The sequence below is a fragment of the Saccopteryx bilineata genome, chromosome 7, assembly GCF_036850765.1.
Source record: "Saccopteryx bilineata isolate mSacBil1 chromosome 7, mSacBil1_pri_phased_curated, whole genome shotgun sequence".
NCBI classification, from domain to species: Eukaryota; Metazoa; Chordata; class Mammalia; order Chiroptera; family Emballonuridae; genus Saccopteryx; species Saccopteryx bilineata.
The window spans coordinates 34,716,345-34,739,951 of NC_089496.1; the positions used below are offsets into that span (position 1 = coordinate 34,716,345).

The window sequence follows — 23,607 nt, forward strand, 5'->3', positions numbered from 1 at the left end:
CTGTGACTTGTAAGGAATATGTGTGTGAATGTCTGTGTTTTAAGAGACTTATTTCCATGAATAAAATCTTAAAATCAAGCCCTTTTTTTATGGGTGGATTCAAAAATACCAGCAATTAAATTTCCTTTCATTTTCCCTGCATAAATTAAAAAAAATAAGTCTTCTTTTACCTTAAAAATGTACAGCACAAGCAGGATGACCTGAAAACCTAGTGGTAGGTCAAATGGAATGAAAAGGGGTCAGAGACCAAAAACAGAGACTTCTGGACACAACTCTGAGGCTACCTTTCCATGGACTAAAGAGTAACTTGCTGGGAAAAGATGCATTTCATCAACCTATGGACTACCGATGATGATGGTAAATATAGTACTATCATAAGTTTACATTTATTGGGAGACATGTCGCAATGTTTCATATTTCTGTAGGTTTTACAAGCAGAAATGCAGACCTCTCTCACTCCTTATCATTATAAGGATGTTTTCATTCTCAAAAACTTTTAGAGATACAGAATACAACCCCGTCTCGAGCAAAATGTGTATTTCTTCACTATCCATTATAAAAGACTCAGACCCTAAACTTGGGTTCCTCTCAAATAATGAAACTCACTGCTGGTATAGAGGTCACTTGGCCCTTTTCACAATTCCCTGTGTAAACTGAAGTAGGAAAGCCAGTAAAACATGAGGTACATGCTGTTTGCTATGGCATAATTAGAGAAGTAATTTTCTCTAACCTAGAAGTTTCAGGTCTCTTAGCATCATGATTCTGTAGCAAGCTAACTTATTGCATGGCAAGTAGGGTAAGATACAAGATCCACTACAGTTGTGGAACTTTTCTTCCTTATAAAATACATTTTTGGCCTAACCAGGTGGTGGCACAGTGAATAAAGCATGGTCTGAAATGCAGAGGACCCAGATTTGAAACCCTGAGGTTGCCGGCTTAAGCGCAGGCTCATCTGGCTTGAGTGCAGGGCTGCTAGCTTGAGTGTGGGATCATAGACATGACCCCATGGTCACTGGCTTGAGTTCAAATGTCACTGGCTTGAGCAAGGGGTCACTTGCTCTACTGTAGCTCCCCCCCCCCACCTGGTTAAGGCACATAATAAATGCAATCAATGAACAAATAAGGAAACTAAGGAAACACAATGAAAAATGAATGCCTCTCATCTTTCTCCCTTCCTGTCTGTCTGCTTCTATCTGTCCCTCTCTCTGTCTCTGTCACAAGAAAAAAAATACATTTTTGAATATGAGAAAAAGATCCCTTGGAGATGCTTTAAAAGAAAAGTAAAATTTAAACACAAACTGTGAGTTAGTGGTAAAAAATAAAAGTTGGGCCACAAGAGCAAAAGTGTATTTCTCACATAGTCCTATAGAAGCAAATTATAAAATTCAAAAAATAATAAAATTATAAATGTGTACTTAAGAAAAGCAGAGATATTAAACTACATAAAAAGAAAAGAAATAGTATAAAAATAACTGCGAACACTCTGTGGATAATAACAATGAAAGTGATAATTAGCTTATGTATGGTAGTTAGCAGTCTACAAAGCTTTTCCACACATATTTTATTTGAGTCTTACAACAAACTTATTGTTGTAAGATAGGCCTCCTTTTATTTAATTACACAGTTGAGAAAATTAAAGTTTGAAAGGTTACGTAACTTGCTAAAGACCAAAAGTAATACACTAAAATAAACATTAGAGATGAACTTAAGACAATTGAATAAAACCAAAACAAACATCAACATTTGGCCATAAGCTCAGAATCTTTCATTACAATTTATTTCCCAATTTCCCCCTAACAAATATGTCTTTCCCTCCTATGTGGAAGAACAAAGTCCTTCATTTTACCTTAATCACTTTATTTTTTTTTATTTTTTATTATTTTTTATTTATTTATTTTTTTGTATTTTTCTGAAGCTGGAAACGGGGAGAGACAGTCAGACAGACTCCCGCATGTGCCCGACCGGGATCCACCCAGCACACCCACCAGGGGGCGACGCTCTGCCCCTCCGGGGCGTCGCTCTGTTGCGACCAGAGCCACTCTAGCGCCTGGGGCAGAGGCCAAGGAGCCATCCCCAGCGCCCGGGCCATCTTTGCTCCAATGGAGCCTTGGCTGCAGGAGGGGAAGAGAGAGACAGAGAGTAAGGAGAGGGGGAAAGGTGGAGAAGCAGATGGGCGCTTCTCCTTTGTGCCCTGGCCGGGAATCGAACCCGGGACCCCTTGCACGCCAGGCCGACGCTCTACTACTGAGCCAACCGGCCAGGGCCTTACCCTATTTATTTTAGATATATAACTATAAAATGGTATATTATTCAGTCATGAGAAAGAAGAATATCCTGCCATTTGTACAAACCAGGATAGACCCTGAATACATTAAGTTAAATATATGTCAGAAAAGAGAAAAACAAATACTGTAAGATCTCACTTATATGTGGAATCTAAAATAAACTTACTGGGACACAAAACATATTGGTGGTTGCTCTAGGATCAAGGCGGGGGCAGGGAAGAGTCAGTAAAATGTGTGAAGGTAGCCAAAAGATACAAACTTCCAGATATATGAAAAAGAAGTCCTGCAGAAGTAACATGCGGCATGGTGGCTATATTTAACATTACTGTAGTGCAGTGGTCCCCAACCCCCGGGCCGCAGACCAGTATCGGTCCGTGGGCCATTTGGTACCGGTCCACAGAGAAAGAATAAATAACTTACATTATTTCCGTTTTATTTATATTTAAGTCTGAACGATGTTTTATTTTTAAAAAATGACCAGATTCCCTCTGTTACATCCGTCTAAGACTCACTCTTGACGCTTGTCTCGGTTACGTGATACATTTATCCGTCCCACCCTAAAGGCCGGTCTGTGAAAATATTTTCTGACATTAAACCAGTCCATGGCCCAAAAAAGGTTGGGGACTACTGGTGTAGTGAATATTTGAAAGGTCTCATCACAAAAACTATAACTGTGTGGTAATGGATGCTAACTAAATTTAATTGTGCTAATCCTTTTACAAAACATCAAATTATTATGTTGGACAACTGAAAGTAATTACATTTGTCAATTATACCTCAATTATTTATTTTTTAGAGAGAGGCAGGGAGACAGAGACAGGAACATCAAACGGTTCCTGTATGTTCCCTGACCAAGGATCGAACCTATAACCTCGTCATTTTGGGACCATGCTCTTACTGACTGAATTAACCAGCCAGGGAGGGCAATTATTCCTCAATTAAAAAAATAGTCTTGCATATATTACATTCAGAAAATGTATTTCATTGTTTTATCACCACTTGCCACCTTATTTGTCTCTCTGAATAGACTAAGCTCTTTGTTGAAAAGCATCACAATATTTATTTCTGTATTACTCAGAGCCAATCATTGCCTAAGAGGAAAAGATACTAAATATTGAGTTCCTCTAGTGTGTGTGTGTGTGTGTGTGTGAGAGAGAGGGGGGGGGAGAGAGGGGAGAGAGAGAGGGAGAGAGAGCGGGATTCCAGTTATAATAAAGGTGGGAAACTAAGGAAATATCCACTGAATAACAACCTTGAACCTATAACTGAGTCAGAATATAATTTAATATGTATAACTATAGTGATAACTTCTGTCATAATTCATCATCCTAATATTAGTGATAAGAAAAAGAGTTACTATTTATAAATCCTTATTTTATAGATGAGGAAAGAGAAGCTTAAAGAGATTGTGCTGGCTTGCCTATTGTTGCAAGGGAAATGACAAGTTATATCTTCCTTGTATGATGCTGACCACATTAGCAACTTTCACCACATATTTCAGTTCTCCCCTGACACTGAGCTGACAGAAGGAATGCCTTTCTCCACTTCACTCAAGTTAGATGTGGGCGTGTGGGTCGCTAAGGCCAGAGAAATATAAGCATATTATTCATGAGCAAGGAGAAGCCAGAGGATCCAGCCCCCGATTCACAGGCTCTCCATTTCTCACTGCCGCAGCACCTGCCAATTTCTCAGTTGATGACTGCTCCATCTGACCCAGACATGATCGCAGACCATGTAAAATCAAACCATTTACTGACTCAGTTTTGGAAATGAGCAAGAAATAAACACTGACATTTTGCCACTGAGGTTTTGTGAATTTTCTACCATAGCCTAATTTGACTCACCTTGACCAATACTTCACAAAAGTCTTAACTTCTATATGAAAGTCTGTTTGACCATAACATTTAGACCTGTTCTTGGCAAGTTTCAAAGGTTGAAAAAATAGACTTTCAAAGTAATTGAAAATTAGGTCATTTTAGGGTACTAAAATAATGAAGATTTAGTCACAATTATGATTTGCTTTACTATTGCAAGACTTTGATATAAAAAAAATTAATGCATATGGATTCAGAGAAGACATTGACTGGATATTTAGTCAGATGCGGTACAACTAATAGGAACCCAAGCCAAGGATGAGGCAAAAGAGATTATGCAGCCAACATACAATCCAGAAATAAAATCTGGGTCAGAGCCAGGCCCTGCTTAGCTAATCAGTGTGAATCAGAAGAAACAGGGTTGGAAATGAGAGCCACACTCTACCTGAAACAGAGCTGCAGGCTCCAATTTCAGAACAAGTGACAGGGCAAAGTCAACACATTTCACATAAGTAGTATAAATATGTAGGTCTAGATCAAAGGGGAAAGAATTCATTATCTCATATGAAATGACCTCAGTCACCACCATCATGAGCCTCATCATAACAATAATATCAATATATTGAGTCCTGGGCACTTTATCCACATCTCTACATTTAGTGACCAGTACCTCCTAGTATATGGGTGAGGAAACCAATGTTTCCTGACAGCAAGTAGAACTCAAACCCAGTCTCATCTGACAAAACCCCTGTCTCACAGCCACTATGCCTAGTGACCCTGTGTCATTTCCTTTTTTTTGGCTGGTTCAAAGAGTGAAATTATGAGTAAATTGCTTGGCATCCTAAAATAGAGCTAATGTACATTACAGGGCAAGGGCCAAGTGTAAAAGCTAATCCTCAACAAGACAATTCATAAAGGGGACTAGCAAGTGATCTCAGTACGCTTAACAATGAACTGAAGATATGAACATGGGAGGTGGTCAGTTCTCTATCCTTCCACTCTCCTTAACCCACTTGGTAGGAATCAACACAGAACATATCTCAAAGGCACAATTAGATCATCACGCCAGAGGGGAGAATTTCTCAAGAGAATAGGCCTCTTAAAGTGGAAAAGAATTTGGCCAAATCTTTATTACAATCGCCTCTCAATTTTCTTCTCATCTCTTTCCCCTCAGATGTTTTTCATAAAGGAGGAGTGAGAGAAGTTCCGGGTACAGGAGGAATGAGTGTGGTTGGCATGCAGAAACAGACCTCTACTTTAGGCAGAACATCAATGAGGTTACTACACAATTAGGTCCAATTTGCTGGAATGAGAGATAGAAAGACATTTTGGGGCCAACACCATAGTTAGCAGCTTTGCTTCTCAGCTTTTCCTCACATGAAAACACCCTCTGAGAAATGACTGTGGCTCAGGGAGATGTGGAGACCTGAAAACTGAACTCCAGATTTCTCTACTTTGGAGACATGCTTAATAACTTATTTATTAATATATTGATCCTCATTAAGAAACATAAGTGAGTTATTACTGTTTCGATCTGTTATCACTTATTTTGCCATAGCAATGGGCCTGAAAGAGGCCATTTGCCTCTCTCTAAGGTTTAATTTCAGTTATAAGTGAGTGAGTACCTGTCTATTATTTAGAGTATGGTGCTAAAGACCCTAGTGATATATGATGATGATAATGGTGACTGTTGCATGAAATCCTACAACAGCACGTTCTCTCCTCTTCCCAGTAAGAGAGCCAAGGCACAGGCAGCTTATTTAGCATTTTCCAAGGTCACCCCACTAATAAGATAGAAGGCAGGGCAGCTGTCAAATAGTATTAGTTTGCTGACAAAGTCTGTGCTCTCTCCACTAAACCAGGCTGCATGCTTCTTTCCGATGGGAAAAACTGTAGAATAGGTCCAAAATTAGGCACACTGGTCCTCATTGAAAAGAACAAGTTCATCGTAATTTTGCAACTCTCTACAATGCCAGCTGCTATAAGCAGTAAGAAATTTATGAACGTTTGAAAGTGTTCCCTCCATAATAACACAGTATTTTTCGAAACTAATGTACATGCTATGCAATACACTTTACATATAGCAAATAAAAGGCCAATCCTAAGTGACAATATGTGGGCAGATAATGGATCGCTTGAAAATACTGTGTGGATTTTACCTAGAAGATACTGTTATCTTTGAAAACATTTGGAGTTCCTTAACCCTTCTTGTGCCATGAAACTACAGCAGGAATCCCTGTCAAACTAATGATGTGATAAGCTCAATTCTCTCCATAGCGGGAGTGAAAGCTATCTTATAACTACTGTTTGGATGACTTTATATAAGGAGTGGAAAATAAAATGACACTCCTCTGCCACATATCAGTGAAAATCCCTCCCATGGAGTGACTCAGCCTGCAACCCTAAACAGGAGCATGGTCTCAGCTTGCTGTAGGCAGCCCCAGCGGGCTTCACATTAGCTGCCTTCACCATTTGTGGGATAACACAGCGTGGAGGCTGCCAAGAGCACCAAAAGCTTCTTCTACCTTGTGAGAAGAATCAAGTCTTGTAACAGAAAATAAAAGAACTCAGTGCTCCTGAATGTGGCACTTTTCTACTTGATCATCAACAATATGTACCAATAGCCAACATAACAAACTCACGTCCTCTCTATCACAAAAATAAAGTTATATCATTAACAATTTGCCAGACAATGTTCTTATTACTGGGCATATATTAATTCACTCAATATAATATTTACAACACTTGACATTTTTCTCCATTTTACAAGTGCAAAAAATGGGACACAAAGATGTTACGTTACTTTCCCAAAGCCAGAAATCTAAAATATGGTAGGACCAGAATTTGAACATAAGCTGTCTGATGTGCTAGCTGCCTAACCAGAAATGCTGTGCCAATATCACTTTATTCGCCCCAATTAATCATGAGGAAAGCCTAGAAACTGAGAAATCAATTATAGCTGCAAGATATAATGGACTATGTTAAGTATATGTGAAATAAATATGTGAAAACCCTAGCCCAATACAAGGAGACTTTGGGAGGTAATTGGGATTACAGAGGTCATGAGGGTAGAGTTCTGATGAAATAATTGGATTAGTGCCCTTTTAAGAGTTCCTGCAGAACTTGCTGCTTCTTTACTGCTCTCTTCACCATGTGAGGATACGCAGAGAGAAACTGACACTTTGCAATCCAAAAGAGGGCCCTTACTAGTACTCAGTCATGCTAGCACCCTGATCATGGACTTCCAGACTCCAGAACTGTGAGAAATAAATATCTGTCATTTATATGTCAACCAGTGTATGGTACTTTGTCATAGCAGTCCAGATGGTATATATTGTGTCGACTGTAGAGAGAATCCAAAATCAAATAACTTGAGAAAATTATATTCTCTAGGTTAAACTTGAATAATTTGGATTTGCTGGGGTAGGGGTTTCTTGAATTCATTCAACTTGATCTGGTGTTCTAGAGCCCCATCCCATTACCCAGAAGTGTTTACAACATTTATTTGATATATACCACATAGAATCATAATATGCTGCAAGTTAAAACTTAAATTAGTACTTTTTATCTTAGTCATCTAATATATATATAAACAATTTTTTTTATTGAAAGACACAAAACAATTAACATCTAGAAAGCATATCCAAATGTCATTTTGACACTATTTGCATAGCAACATGAAAAACTGGATCCCAAATGCTGCTGAAAAACAGATCACATGTACTAAATAGCATAAAAATATACTACTGTTATAATCTTCAGGAAGATAAGTGTGTTTACAGTTATATTTTGACCATATAAATTTATGACATGAGGATACAGTCTAATTATGATAGTCTTTGCTTCTTTTTAAATTTTTTTCCGAAGTAAGAAGTGGGAGGCAGCAGACAGACAGACTCCTGCATGCACCCAACCAAGATCCACCCAGCATGCCCACCAGGGAGCAATGCTCAGCCCATATGGGGTGCTGCTCTGCTACAACTGGAGCCATTCTAGCACCTGAGATGGAGGCCATGGAGCCAGTGTCCAAGCCAACTTTGCTCCAATGGACTCTTGGCTACAGGAGGGAAAGAGAGAGATAGAGAGAAAGGAGAGGGGGAAGGGTGGAGAAGCAGATGGGCACTTCTCCTGTGTGCTCTGGCCGGGAATCGAACCTGGAGCCTTCCACATGCCGGGCCGACCCTCTACCACTGAGCTGGTTAGGGCCTTTGCTTCTTAATTATATAGGAAACATCATGGAGCAGCAATTTTCGACCTTTCTCATTTCATGGAACACATAATTACTAAAGTGCTGCAGCACACCAAAATATATTACATTTTTTGCCATTCTGACAAAAAATAGTTACCATTTTGATTTATTCACACTTGACAGCAATTGTTGTATTGGCTGTGATAATTTTTTTTAGTTGACAATCTAAAGAAAAATAGGACAGTGCCCCAGACTAAATAAACACAGTCAAGTATTGTGTGTTTTAAAAATTCTTGTGACACAGAAGTTTCCCTGCAATGGTATACCAGTTGGAATGGAAGATTATGTCTAACAATTTTCATATTGTCTTGGTTATTTAAAAAAGAATAGTAAGTCTAATGCTCATGGGATCTGCACTATTTTTTTCATTCACAGTTAATCAATTAATTTACCTTCTCACAAAATCTATTTTAATAATGTTCTTTCACTTACCATGTTATCTGTTACTACCAATGTACTGAATGCTCATTCATCTTTGTCACAATATATTAAAAGGTTTACATTTATGACAACTTTTATTACTTATTTTAGGCATTTACTAAATTGATTACTAAATCAAGCTTTTTTATGATATAATTAAATATACTCCCTTAGCCAATAAAAGTAGCAGTCTGTGATATATTTAAGACTTTAGTATTAAATTCTGTTTACCAATTCAAATGGATTTTGAATATCTGAGCAATAGTCATTATAAATGATATTTTAGCTAAGATAATAATTTATTTTATATTAATTCTGCCTGTAAGACCTTTTTCCTGTAAGTACCCAAACAGTAGAAAATATATTTAATAATCAAGCCAAGTTCAACAAACCTAAATTAAATTTGTTGTTTTCTTGATAGGTTATGTCACCAAAGTTCCCCATAGATCTCTAGCTCTCAATTATCATATTTTATTATTTCCCAATCTCTCCACTGTTAGACTCAGTCTGAATGTCCACTTTTCTGTTCATTTTTCATCATCTATCCACATTATTTAGTCTATTTCACCAGCCCCTGGCCTGACTTTAGTCTCACTCCATTACCACATATGACTCTCAAAGTTGTCCAGTTAAACTTTCTGAAATATAGTATTATTCATGACACTCTACTATAAACATGCTACAATTATCCTTACTGCCTAACTCCAGTTTAGTATTGTGTATTTTGTTTCCACCTCATTTTTACAACCTCAATACCACGTATACCCTTAATCTGTAGTGTGTCTAACTATGGTTTCTTTCTCTTCCTCAAATATATGCTGAATGTCCCTTTTTCTCTATCATTTTATTCTTCACTTACTTTAAACCTGTATTTCAAGATTCATGAAATCCTACTTCTTCCATGAAGACTTTCCTTTACCCATTTCAAATTGAATACTTAGACCATACAGAATCCCAAAATTTGTTTGTGGCACTTATAATATCCTGCTTAGAAATAAGAGTTCATACTTTAGTTGACCAATATCGCTCTGTTAAATTTAATTGTCTAAATAAAAAAAAATTTTTTAAAGAGTCCATTAGCTTTTAGCCTTTATTCAACTGTAAATTCTTTGAAGGGAGGGTCCATACCTGCTCATATATGCATTTTTTTGCAATATCAAGCAGAACACTGACCCTAAAGAAGATGCTCAGAAATATTTACTTGATTTTTGGATACAATGCAAAGAACACATAGAAATTTCAAATCATAGGTAAAACATTTTTAGTCAAATTAGAAATTATGGAGTATGAGAATGTAGACAAGAATTTAGCCAACCTGGGCTAAATTTTTCTGGGGGTAAATGATTAAATTGTGCTTTAAGTGGCACAGATTTTGATGTCAAAAATTTATGACCCTCCTCTTCCATATAATACTTGCATTTTTGTTATAACAGCCTTAAAAATGCACTTATGGATTTGTGACTTCCTGGCAAATACCCAGCATCAATCTTACACCCTCAGGTGGAGTACTGCAGTGCTTAATTTAGAAACACTCTAGAAAACCTGTCAGTTTGGACTTTTGGATAACATGTATTATGTGATAATTAGTGTTCCTGACTTATAACATGTAGCTTGTTAATATGTTATTACTTACTATTATCATCACATTTACTTGTTCTTATTCCAAATTCATCCTCTGTGCTCAACCATTTTCTGTGCTTCTCTTTCATATTATTCAAGTTATCCCCAACACATCTCCAATATGCTGCAACTCCCTTCTGATTTAACAACACCAACTGCTTCAGTTTTTGCCTTTTTTTTTTTTTTTACTAATATGTACCATTGGATTTTTTTCTCTTTCCATTTCTTCAATTTTATTCTCCCAGTATCATGTTATTCCCTTCACTCTCACCATTTTTTTTTTTTTAGGGGAGAGAGTGAGGCAGACTCCAGCATATGACCTGACCAGGATCCACCCGGCAACCCCATCTAGAGCTGATGCATATTGATCTAAATTTAATGCCTGAGGCTGATGTGCTCCAATTGAGCTATCCCCTGTACCCACAGACCTGGCCACACTCAAACCAGTTGAGCCACTGGCTGCAGGAGGGGAAGAAGGAGAGACGGGGGAGAGAAGCAGATTGTCGCTTCTCCTGTGTGCCCTCATAGGAATTGAACCCTGATGTCCATACACCAGAGCTAATGATCTCTTCACTGAGCCACCAGCCAGGGCCAACCACTTTTATTATATTACCTATCGGTTATTTTTTACCTACTCATCTTCCAAACTGGTTAGTGTCTCTTATTTATTAGTTGCTTCTTTTTTTCTCTTCAATACCTTGACCCAGTTGCCAGTTATATATATATATCATAGGTAAATATATATATTAAACTCATTTTATGAAACAGACCTATTTCTGAAAATCTGTGGTAAAAGTATACTTTTTTAAACATAATCTTATTATGTATGTATAAAGAAACAATATTTCAAAATATTCCACAATAAAGCAAATTACCATGGTTCTTACAACTCTTCATTTTTTTTACAACCACTAAAATCAACTCTACAATATGTCTATGACTCCCAGCTCCCAGTCCTTTTTAAAATATTTGACTGACAAATAGGAGAAAAAAGAATCTTACATTTCCCCTTCCTCCAGATCTCTATGAACAGTCAGATCTCTGTGACTTAAGAATAACACCATTTTTTTCCTCCTCTTTCTTGTTAATTACAGTATTGTCTTTCTACTCTTCCTGTTGTTTTCTTTGTGGTTCCAGGTTTGCCAGTCTCCACTCTCTTAGGCTATCTTTCCTCTGCATTACTTCTATTACAGTTGGAGTATTTTCAAATTTTGCATCTGCTATTCTAGTTCCTTTACTTCCAGAGTTGGTGTTGGATTTATGCTTACCTTTTCCTTTTTCTCATGCCAAAAATGGAGTCTCCAGTCAACCTACTTGTAATCACAAAAGACACACCTACATTTCTCCCAGTACTGATCATAATTCACAACCCGTTCCTATAAATAAATCATAATTGTTTAGCACAAATGCCAAATAAAAAGATATTATCAATGGGAATACTTACATTCAGCATATTTCTGAAGTTGAGAAAATTCCGAGGGGCTCAGGTGGGCCCACTTTTCCTGGTTTGTCATAGTGGCCGTGAGGAGTTTTCTTACACACCAGTTGTGGAATTTTTTATTTCGGTGTTTGGCACAGTCCTATGCTTCAAATTTTCCACCAGACATGTTTCATGGTAAAATACCTCAAGATTTCAAACTATGCAATCTGTCAATATGAAGCATCTGTGTCCGTGAGGTTGTAATTTCAAAAATGCATTAAAGCACTGCAAAAAAAGAAACACAAAGATAAAAAATTGGAATTATTATACAAATAAGAACACTGACAAGTTATAAAATGTTAAAAAAAATTTCCACCTGACCAGGTGGTGGCGCAGTGGATAGAGCATGAAACTGGGACACTGAGGACACAGGTACAAAACCTCAAGGATGCCAGCTTGTGCATCGGCTCATCTGGTTTGAGTGTGGGATCATGGACATGACCCCATGGTCACAGGCATGAGACTAAAAGTCACTAGCTTGAAGCAAAGGTCATTGGCTTGAGTCCAAGGTTGCTGGCTTGAGCAAAGGGTCACTTGCTCTGCAGGAGGGGAAGAGGGAGAGACGGGAAAGAGAAGCAGATTGTCACTTCTCCTGTGTGCCCTCACAGGGAATTGAAACCTGGATGTCCATACACCAGAGCTAATGATCTCTTCACTGAGCTACCAGCCAGGGCCAACCACTTTTATTATATTACCTAGTGGTTATTTTTTATCTACTCATCTTCCAAACCTGTTAGTGCCTCTTATTTATTAGTTGCTTCTTTTTTTCTCTTCAATACCTTGACCCAGTTGCCAGTTATATATATCATAGGTAAATATATATATGAAACTCATTTCATATAGCCACCTGGTCAAGGAACATATGAGAAAGCAATCAATGAACAACTAAGGTGCTGCAATAAAAATTGAGGTTTCTCATCTCTCTTCCTTCCTGTCTGTCTGTCCATATCTGTACCTCTTTCTGTCTGTGTCACAAAAATAAAAAAGAATTTTTTGTTTCTAAATAATGGATTTTCAAGTTTTTCTAATTTGCATAGTACTCGATCTTTAATTGCTCATTCACTCATTAATAACATTTACAGCCTGACCAAGTGGTGGCACAGTAAATAGAGTGTCGGAATGAGATGTGGAGGACCCAGGTTTGAGACCCCAAGGTCTTCAGCTTGAGAGCAGGCTTATCTGGCTTGAGAAAAGCTCACCAGCTTGAGCCCAATATTGCTGGCTTGAGAAGGGGGTCACTCAGTCTGTTGTAACCCCCCAGTCAAGGCACACATGAGAAAGCAATCAATGAACAACTAAAGTGCCATGACAAAGAACTGATGCTTCTCATTTCTTTCTCGTTCTGTTTGTCTGTCTTTATCTGTCACTCTCTCTGACTCTCTGTGCCTCTGTCACACACACAAACAAAAGAAAAAGAAAAAAAAACATTTACAAACATTTCCTAATGCCAATTTAAAGAAATAAGGATTAAAACTTCAAGATGTATAAAATATTCAAAACGTCTAGATTCATAAAAGGATTATTTTTGTCAACATTATAATCTTCACATTTAAAGAGTTGACAAGGGTGTCTTTTTTATCAGTTGCAATTTATCAATTTTTAATACCAAAATAAACATAATGCAAAAAAGATAATTCTAGACCCAAGTTATTAAAAAGGAGGCTCTATAGCTATAGATACCTGCATATATAATTCACTACTGTATGAAATATTCAACAATGGCTGAAAATGATACTCAGTAGCAGCATCAATATTACCAGTCAAGCTCAATTTTTGGGAATATATACGATTATATTTTTCCCTAACAATAAACAGACTATTTTGAATTTTGTTATTTTTTTAAATTCCCAATAAAGTTTAAATAAAATAAATTTCAAATGTCTGACAGACTTACACAATGGATTCACTATTGTAAATCATGCTTAAAAATAAATCTCTAGGGCCTGACCAGGTGGTGGAGCAGTGGATAGAGCATTGACCTTGGATGCTGAGGACCAAGGTTCAAAATGACAAGTTCCTGAAGGAGAAGAGAAAGAACAAGGGATAGATAATCTGAATGAAAAAATCATAGCTGAAAACTTCCCTAAATTGATGAAGGAAAAAGTCACACAAGTTCAAGAAGCACAGAGAGTCTTTTTAAAGAGGATCACGGATGACGTCAGAGTAATGGCGGGGTAGGAAGCGATACCGATAAATCTCCCCCAAAACTCAACAAGATCTTCAACCAGAAACAGAAAAACCTATACTTGGAGCCTCCAGATACTTCGCAATACACCCAAAGGTATGGTTGAGTGAAAAACTGGCTAAATATATAACCAAACCCCGAAGGAAATAGGGAGTAAGAAATGCTCCGCCTTTCTCACTAACCTAAACAGGGCGGCTTTCTCTGGTAACTGTGAATATAGAAACTGAGGCGGGCAAAGGGGGTGAATAGATCCAGGCCGTGGCACAAATGGCCGAATCAGGCTGTGGCACAGAGATCCAAGCCGAGGAAAAACTGATCCTGTGGCAACCCGGGCAATACAAGCTAACACTCGCGCCAAACCCAAACAAAGAAAGACAAGCGGAGCGGCCATTTTACCCGGTCTCCTGGTTGGCGTGCGCACAGTTAGTGGGCGAGAGATTTCTTCCTAGGCCCCGGAAGTGGGTGCCCGTGTTGCCCCACGGAGAGGCAGGGTCAGAGGCCTTTCTGTGGGCCAATGGCAGAGTCTCTGGGGAGCCCCAGCGTCCTGGGAAAGCTACGCATGGGAGAGAGTGAGAACTAATTCCAACGGTGGAGGTTTTCCGTGCTGGAGGGGGTTTCACTCAGAGGGAAACGCGGCCGGCCTCATATCCTGGTTTGCGCGCGCAGATAGTGAATGAGAGATTCCTCCAAGTGCCTCGGCAGTGCGCGCCCGTGTTATCGCACAGAGGGGCAGAGTCAGGGGCCTTTGTGTGGGCCAAAGTGGAATCTCGGGCCGCCCCAGCGCCTTGCAAAAGCTGCGCACGGGGACGGAGCGAGACTCAATTCCAACGCTGCAACTTTTCCCTGCGGTTGGGGGTTTCACTCAGAGCGTGAGACTGCTGGCCGGATATCCTGGTCGCAGACAGTGAGTGAGAGTTTCCTCCAAGCGCCCCGGAAGTGGGCGCCCGCCTGTGTTACCGGACAGAGTGGCAGAGCCAGAGGTCTTTCAGTGGGCGGAAAGCCCGCCTGATTATGCTAGCAGCTCTGACTGACTGAGCCTTACCCAGAGCCCTGTGCTGAGTGGAAATAGAGTGGGGAGTTGCCAGCTCTTTGAGCCTCTTACTATCCAGGCAGAGGCAGCAGCAACCCCATAGCTGGATTATCAGGCTACTAATTGAGGAAGGAAAGACTAGGAGAAAGGCTCCAGGAACACGGACTCTCTCACTGTCGGAGCCTACAAATTCTAATGAGCCTCGACTGCCAACGAGACTAAAGCACAATACATGACATTGCCATAGAGACTTATCAACTGCAAATCTCTACCTGAGCATGCCAAAGGGGCAGAACCTGGGGTACAGAGTCACCGACCAGGAAGAGGGAGAGAAAAGAAAAAACAAGAAGATAACCTCTCAAAATCAAGAATAATCTGCAGACTTTATAACCTATCCCATTTTATTATATTTGTTCATTTGTTTCTCTTATCTTCATTCTTGATACTTTCTTTCCTCCTCCAATTTGGCCGATTAACTCTCTGCCCGTCTTACTCTCTCCTCTCCTTGAACTACACTACCCATAAGTGTTACATCTCCCATTATCTTTTCTCTTCTCTTCCTTTCTCTCTATGAGGGTTGCACTCCAAAACCCTTAACTCTCTCTCTCTCTCTCTCTCTCTCTCCTTTCTTTTTTCTTCTTTTAGTGGTTCCCTCTTTTTTTCTCTCTCTCTCTTTCTTTTCTCCCTCTATATTAGTTTCTTCCTTTCTCCTTTACATCTCCTCTCATTCAAACCTCAATAACAAACAAATTATCTTATCTGGGACTCAAACTTATGTTTGTGGCATTTTGGGGGGTTTTTACTTCACCTTTTTAACTCACTAGCAGTGCTCCCATCCCTGGCTCTCCATATTATCTAGTTCTTGTTCCACTAAATACAATAGTAATTTTTTAATTTGTCCTACCATTTTTCCGTTTTCCTCTTATTCCTCTCATCATAACTCTTAGACAATCAACACCTAAAAGCAAATCATTTTATTCTTGACCCAAATTTTTTCCATATTTGCTTTTTGTGGGTCCATATGCTCTTTTTTTTTCTTTTTTCTTTTTTTTCTTTTTTTCTTTTTTTTTACCCCCCTTTATTACTTTTCCCCAATTCAGGCCCTCCATCACAGGCATTGTTTGTTATAATTCACAGTTCACCACAAGATTTTCTCAAGAAAGAGGGGAGAGGAGAGGAGAGGAAAAAAGGAGGGGGGGAATAATTTCCTTTTTTAAAAATTTTTATTTTATTTTATTTTTCTTTATTTCATTATTAATTTTTTTATAAAAAAACAACTCTTTTAGATTTTTTTATTTTTTTATTTTTTTAAACTTTTTATTCTTTATTAAATCTCATTAATACTATCAACAAAACCACCCTCAGATGCCATTAAGGAAGAGAAAATCAAATATCATGGATACAAAAGAAAGAGAGGTAACACAGCTAGATGAGGAAAAATCTATGGAGAAAAAATTTAATATATTGGAAACCTTGGAGCTAAATGACAGAGAATTCAAGATAGAAATCCTAAAAATCCTCCGAGATATACAAGAAAACACAGAAAGGCAATTTAGGGAGCTCAGAAAACAACTCAATGAACACAAAGAATATATGTCCAAGGAAATTGAAACTATAAAAACAAATCAAACAGGGATGAAAAATTCAATTCATGAGCTGAAAAACGAAGTAACAAGCTTAGCTAATAGAACAGGTCAGATAGAAGAGAGGATTAGTGAAATAGAAGACAAGCAACTTGAGGCACAACAGAGAGAAGAAGAAAGAGACTCAAAAATTAAAAAAAGTGAGATAGCCCTACGAGAATTATCTGACTCCATCAAAAAGAATAACATAAGAATAATAGGTATATCAGAGGGAGAAGAGAGAGAAAATGGAATGGAGAACATACTCAAACAAATAATAGATGAGAACTTCCCAAGCCTGTGGAAAGAATTAAGCCTCAAGTTCAAGAAGCAAGCAGAACTCCAAGTTTTCTTAACCCCAACAAACCTACTCCAAGGCATATCATAATGAAATTGACACAAACCAACAGCAAAGAAAAAATTCTCAAGGCAGCCAGGGAAAAGAAGAATACAACATATAAAGGAAGGCCCATTAGATTATCATCAGATTTCTCAGCAGAAACTCTATAAGCTAGAAGAGAGTGGACCCCAATATTTAAAGTCCTGAAAGAGAGGAACTTTCAGCCACGAATACTGTGCCCATCAAAGCTATCCTTCAAATATGAAGGAGAAATAAAAACATTCACAGATACAGAAAAGATGAGGGAATTTATCATCAGAAAACCCCCACTCCAGGAATTACTAAAGGGGGTTCTCCAATCAGATACAAAGAAAAAAAAAACAGAGCCACAAGTAAAAGCTCTAAGAAGTTTTATTTTTACACAATAAAACCAAATTTAAACTGTGACAACAACAAAAAGAAAGAGGGGGAGAAGATGGAGATTAACAGTAGCAAAGGACCATGGAGTGCAAAAGTACTCACAAAATAGTTCGCTACAATGAACAGGGTATGGACCCTTTTCATTACTCAAAGGTAACCACCATTGAAAAAACCACCACAGAAGCACAGGAGATAAAAAAGATAGCAACAGAGGAAAGATATATGAAATACAACCAAATAAAAACAAAAGATAGAAAAACGAAAGAGAAGGATCAAACAAGACACAAAACTAACAGAAAGCAAGATATAAAATGGCAATAGGGAACTCACAAGTATCAATAATTACACTAAATGTAAACAGATTAAACTCGCCAATAAAAAGGCACAGAGTAGCAGAATGGATTAAAAAAGAAAATCCAACTGTATGCTGCCTACAGGAAACTCATCTAAGTAACAAGGATAAAAACAAATTCAAAGTGAAAGGCTGGAAAACAATACTCCAAGCAAATAACATCCAAAAAAAAGGCAGGTGTAGCAATACTCATATCGGATAATGCTGACTACAAGACAGGAAAAGTACTCAGAGACAAAAATGGCCATTTCATAATGGCTAAGGGGACACTGAATCAAGAAGACATAACAATTCTTAATATATATGCACCAAACCAAGGAGCACCAAAATATATAAGACAGCTACTTATTGATCTTAAAACAAAAACTGACAAAAACACAATCATACTTGGAGACCTCAATACACCGCTGTCGGCTCTAGATCGGTCATCCAAACAGAGAATCAATAAAGACATAGTGGCCTTAAACAAAACACTAGAGCACCTGGATATGATAGACATCTACAGGACATTTCATCCCAAAGTGACTGAGTATACATTTTTCTCCAATGTACATGAATCATTCTCAAGAATTGACCATATGTTGGGCCACAAAAACAACATCAGCAAATTCAGAAAAATTGAAGTTGTACCAAGCATATTTTCTGATCATAAAGCCTTGAAACTAGAATTCAACTGCAAAAAAAGAGGAAAAAAATCCCACAAAAATGTGGAAACTAAACAACATACTTTTAAAAAATGAATGGGTCAAAAAAGAAATAAGTGCAGAGATCAAAAGATATGTACAGACTAATGAAAATGACAATACGACATATCAGAATCTATGGGATGCAGCAAAAGCAGTGATAAGAGGGAAGTTCATATCACTTCAGGCATATATGAACAAACAAGAGAGAGCCCAAGTGAACCACTTAACTTCCCACCTTAAGGAACTAGAAAAAGAAGAACAAAGACAACCCAAAACCAGCCGAAGAAAGGAGATAATAAAAATCAGACCAGAAATAAATGAATTAGAGAACAGAAAAAACTATAGAAAAAATTAATAGAACAAGGAGCTGGTTCTTTGAAAAGATCAACAAAATTGACAAACCCTTGGCAAGACTTACCAAGGAAAAAAGAGAAAGAACTCATATAAACAAAATCCAAAATGAAAGAGGAGAAATCACCATGGACACCGTAGATATACAAAGAATTATTGTAGAATACTATGAAAAACTTTATGCCACTAAATTCAACAACCTAGAAGAAATGGATAAATTCCTAGAACAATACAACCTTCCTAGACTGAGTCAAGAAGAAGCAGAAAGCCTAAACAGACCTATCAGTAGAGAAGAAATAGAAAAAACCATTAAAAACCTCCCCAAAAATAAAAGTCCAGGCCCTGACGGCTATACCAGCGAATTTTATCAAACATTCAAAGAAGACTTGGTTCCTATTCTACTCAAAGTCTTCCAAAAAATTGAAGAAGAAGCAATACTTCCAAACACATTTTATGAGGCCAACATAACCCTCATACCAAAACCAGGCAAGGATGGCACAAAAAAAGAAAACTACAGACCGATATCTCTAATGAATACAGATGCTAAAATACTAAACAAAATACTAGCAAACGGAATACAACAACATATTAAAAAAATAATACATCATGATCAAGTGGGATTCATCCCAGAATCAAGGATGGTTCAACATACGTAAAACGGTTAACGTAATACACCATATCAACAAAACAAAGAACAAAAACCACATGATCTTATAATAGACGCAGAAAAGGCTTTCGATAAAATACAACACAATTTTATGTTTAAGACTCTCAACAAAATGGGTATAGAAGGAAAATATCTCAACATGATAAAGGCCATATATGATAAACCATCAGCTAACATCATATTAAATGGCACTAAACTGAAGGCTTTCCCCCTTAAATCAGGAACAAGACAGGGTTGTCCACTCTCTGCACTCTTATTTAATGTGGTACTAGAGGTTCTAGCCAGAGCAATCAGACAAGACAAAGAAATAAAAGGCATCCATATCGGAAAAGAAGAAGTAAAGGTATCACTTTTTGCAGATGATATGATCCTATACATCGAAAAGCCCAAAGAATCCACAAAAAGACTACTAGAAACAATAAGCCAATACAGTAATGTCGCAGGATACAAAATTAACATACAGAAGTCAATAGCCTTTCTATATGCCAACAATGAAACAACTGAGAAGGAACTCAAAAGAATAATCCCCTTCACGATTGCAACAAAAAAAAAATAAAATACTTAGGAATAAACATAACAAAGAATGTAAAGAACTTATATAATGAAAACTATAAACCATTGTTAAGGGAAATCGAAAAAGATATCATGAGATGGAAGAATATACCTTGTTCTTGGCTAGGAAGAATAAATATAATCAAGATGGCTATATTACCCAAAGCAATATACAAATTTAATGCAATTCCCATCAAACTTCCAATGACGTTTTTTAAAGAAATAGAGCAAAAAATCATCAGATTTATATGGAACTATAAAAAACCCCGAAGAGCCAAAGCAATCCTAAAGAAAAAGAATGAAGCTGGGGGCATTATAATACCTGACTTCAAACTCTATTATAGGGCCACGACAATCAAAACAGCATGGTATTGGCAGAAAAATAGACACTCAGACCAATGGAACAGAATAGAAAGTCCAGAAATAAAACCACATATATATAGTCAAATAATTTTTGATAAAGGGGCCAACAACACACAATGGAGAAAAGAAAGCCTCTTCAATAAATGGTGCTGGGAAAACTGGAAAGCCACATGCAAAAGAATGAAACTGGACTACAGTCTCTCCCCCTGTACAAAAATTAACTCAAAATGGATCAAAGATCTAAACATAAGACCTGAAACAATTAAGTACATAGAAGAAGACATAGGTACTCAACTCATGGACCTGGGTTTTAAAGAGCATTTTATGAATTTGACTCCACGGGCAAGAGAAGTGAAGGCAAAAATTAATGAATGGGACTACATCAGACTAAGAAGTTTTTGCTCAGCAAGAGAAACTGATAACAAAATAAACAGAAAGCCAACTAAATGGGAAATGATATTTTCAAACAACAGCTCAGATAAGGGCCTAATATCCAAAATATACAAAGAACTCATAAAACTCAACAACAAACAAACAAACAATCCAATAAAAAAATGGGAAGAGGATATGAATAGACACTTCTCCCAGGAAGAAATACAAATGGCCAACAGATATATGAAAAGATGCTCATCTTCTTTAGCTATTAGAGAAATGCAAATCAAAACGGCAATGAGATACCACCTCACACCTGTTCGATTAGCTGTTATTAACAAGACAGGTAATAGCAAATGTTGGAGAGGCTGTGGAGAAAAAGGAACTCTCATACACTGTTGGTGGGAATGTAAAGTAGTACAACCATTATGAAAGAAAGTATGGTGGTTCCTCAAAAAACTGAAAATAGAACTACCTTATGACCCAGCAATCCCTCTACTGGGTATATATCCCCAAAACTCAGAAACATTGATACGTAAGGACACATGCAGCCCCATGTTTATTGCAGCATTTTTCACAGTGGCCAGGACATGGAAACAACCAAAAAGCCCATCAATAGATGACTGGATAAAGAAGATGTGGCACATATACACTATGGAATACTACTCAGCCATAAGAAATGATGACATCAGAACATTTACAGCAAAATGGTGGGATCTTGATAACATGATACGAAGCGAAATAAGTAAATCAGAAAAAACCAGGAACTGTATTATTCCATACGTAGGTGGTACATAATAGTGAAACTAAGAGACATTGATAAGAGTGTGGTGGTTACGGGGGGGAGGGGGGAATGGGAGAGGGATGGGGGTGGGGAAGGGCACAAAGAAAACAAGATAGAAGGTGACAGAGGACAATCTGACTTTGGGTGGTGGGTATGCAACATAATTGAACGACAAGATAACCTGGACTTGTTATCTTTGAATATATGTATCCTGATTTATTGATGTCACCCCATTAAAAAAATAAAATTATTAAAAAAAAAATAAAGAGGATCACAAAGAAACCTACACCAAGACACATCAAAATTCAAATACCAAAGATAAAAGATAAAGAAAGAATACTAAAAAGAAAACCAGCCAATCACCTACAAACGAGCCCCCATAATGATGATATTAGTCTTTTCAACAGAAACACTTGAGGCCAGAAGGAAATGGCAAGAATTATTCAAAGTAATGCAAAACAGGAGCCTACCACCAAGGCTTCTTTATCCAGCAAGGCTATCATTTAAAATTGAAGAAGAAAAAAAAGCTTCCCAAGAGAAAAAAAACTCGAGGAATTCATTACAACCAAACCAATGCTGCTAGAAATGCTAAGGGGCCTGTTGTAAACAGAACAAAGAGGAAAAAAATCTAGAAAAATAGGAATGTATATTTAAAGAATAAAATGGCAATAAACAACTACATATCAATAATAGCCTTAAATGTAAATGGATTAAATGCTCCAACATATGCTATCTACAAGAGAGCCACCTCAAAACAAAAGATACACATAGACTGAAAGGATGGAAAAATATATTTTATGCAAATGAAAATGAAAGAAACCTGGGGTAGCAATACTTGTATCTGAGAGAATAGAATTTAAAATAAAGGTTATATTAAGGGATGAAGAAGGTCACTACATAATGATAAAGGGAACAATCCAACAAGAAGATATTACCATTATAAATATGTATGCACCTAATATAGGAGCAGCTAAGTATATAAAGCAGATTTTTATGGCCATAAAGGGCAAGATCAACATCAATACCATAATAGTAGGGGATTTTAATACCCCACTAACATCAATGGATAGATCCTCTAGAAATAAAATTAACAAAGAAACAACAGACTTAAAGGACACACTAGATCAACTATATTTAATAGGTTATCTTCAGAAGTTTTCACTCTAAAGTGGCAAAATATGGGTTCTCTTCACATGCTTATGGTACATTCTCTAGGATAGACCACATGTTAGGACACACAAAACGAGTCTTAGTAAATTTAAGAAGATTGAAATCATATCAAGCATCTTCTCTGATCACAATGGCATGAAACTAGAAATCAACTACAAAAAAATATTCAAACACTTGCATGCTAACTAGCATGTTATGAAATAACAAATGGGTTAACAATGAGATCAAAGAAGAAATAAAAAATTTCCTTGAAACAAATAATAATGAACATAAAACAACCCAAAATTAATGGGACACGGCCAAAGCTGTTCTGAGAGAGAAGTTCATAGCATTATAGGCATAGCTTAAGAAGCAAGAAAAAACTCAAATAAACAATGTAAACCTGCATCTAAAAGAACCAGAAAAAGAACAGCAAGTAAAGCCCAGAAGAAGTAGAAGGAAGGATGTAATCAAGATCAGAGCGGAAATAAATAACATAGAGGCTAAAAAGCAATACAGAAGATCAGTAAAACCAAGAGCTGGTTCTTTGAAAAGGTAAACAAGATTGAAGAACCTTTAATCAGATTCACTAAGAATAAGAGAGGACCCAAAAAAATAAAATTAGAAATGAGAGTGGAGGAGTAACAACGGACACAGCAGAAATACAAAGGAGTATAAGAAAATACTATGAAGAACTGTATGCTTAAAAATTAGACAACCTAGATGAAATGGACAAATTCCTTGAAACATATAATCTTTCAAAAATCAATCTGGAAGAATCAGAAAACATAAACAAACAGATTACAACAAATGAGATTGAAACAGTTATCAGAAAACTCCCAACAAACAAAAGTCCTAGGCCAGAT

The 23,607-nt window shown here is 37.3% G+C and overlaps 1 protein-coding gene across 3 annotated transcripts in view; it reads right to left on the bottom strand.

Moving 5' to 3' along the window:
• The window catches only part of DGKB (diacylglycerol kinase beta), a 647,089-nt gene that overhangs the window by 566,203 nt on the left and 57,279 nt on the right, over positions 1-23,607 (bottom strand). For all 3 annotated transcript variants that reach the window (XM_066239339.1, XM_066239338.1, XM_066239340.1), the window contains exon 2: positions 11,833-12,093. In XM_066239339.1, coding sequence (XP_066095436.1) covers positions 11,833-11,902 — 70 coding nt within the window. In that variant the 5' untranslated portion in view covers positions 11,903-12,093. The remainder of the gene's footprint in view (positions 1-11,832; positions 12,094-23,607) is intronic.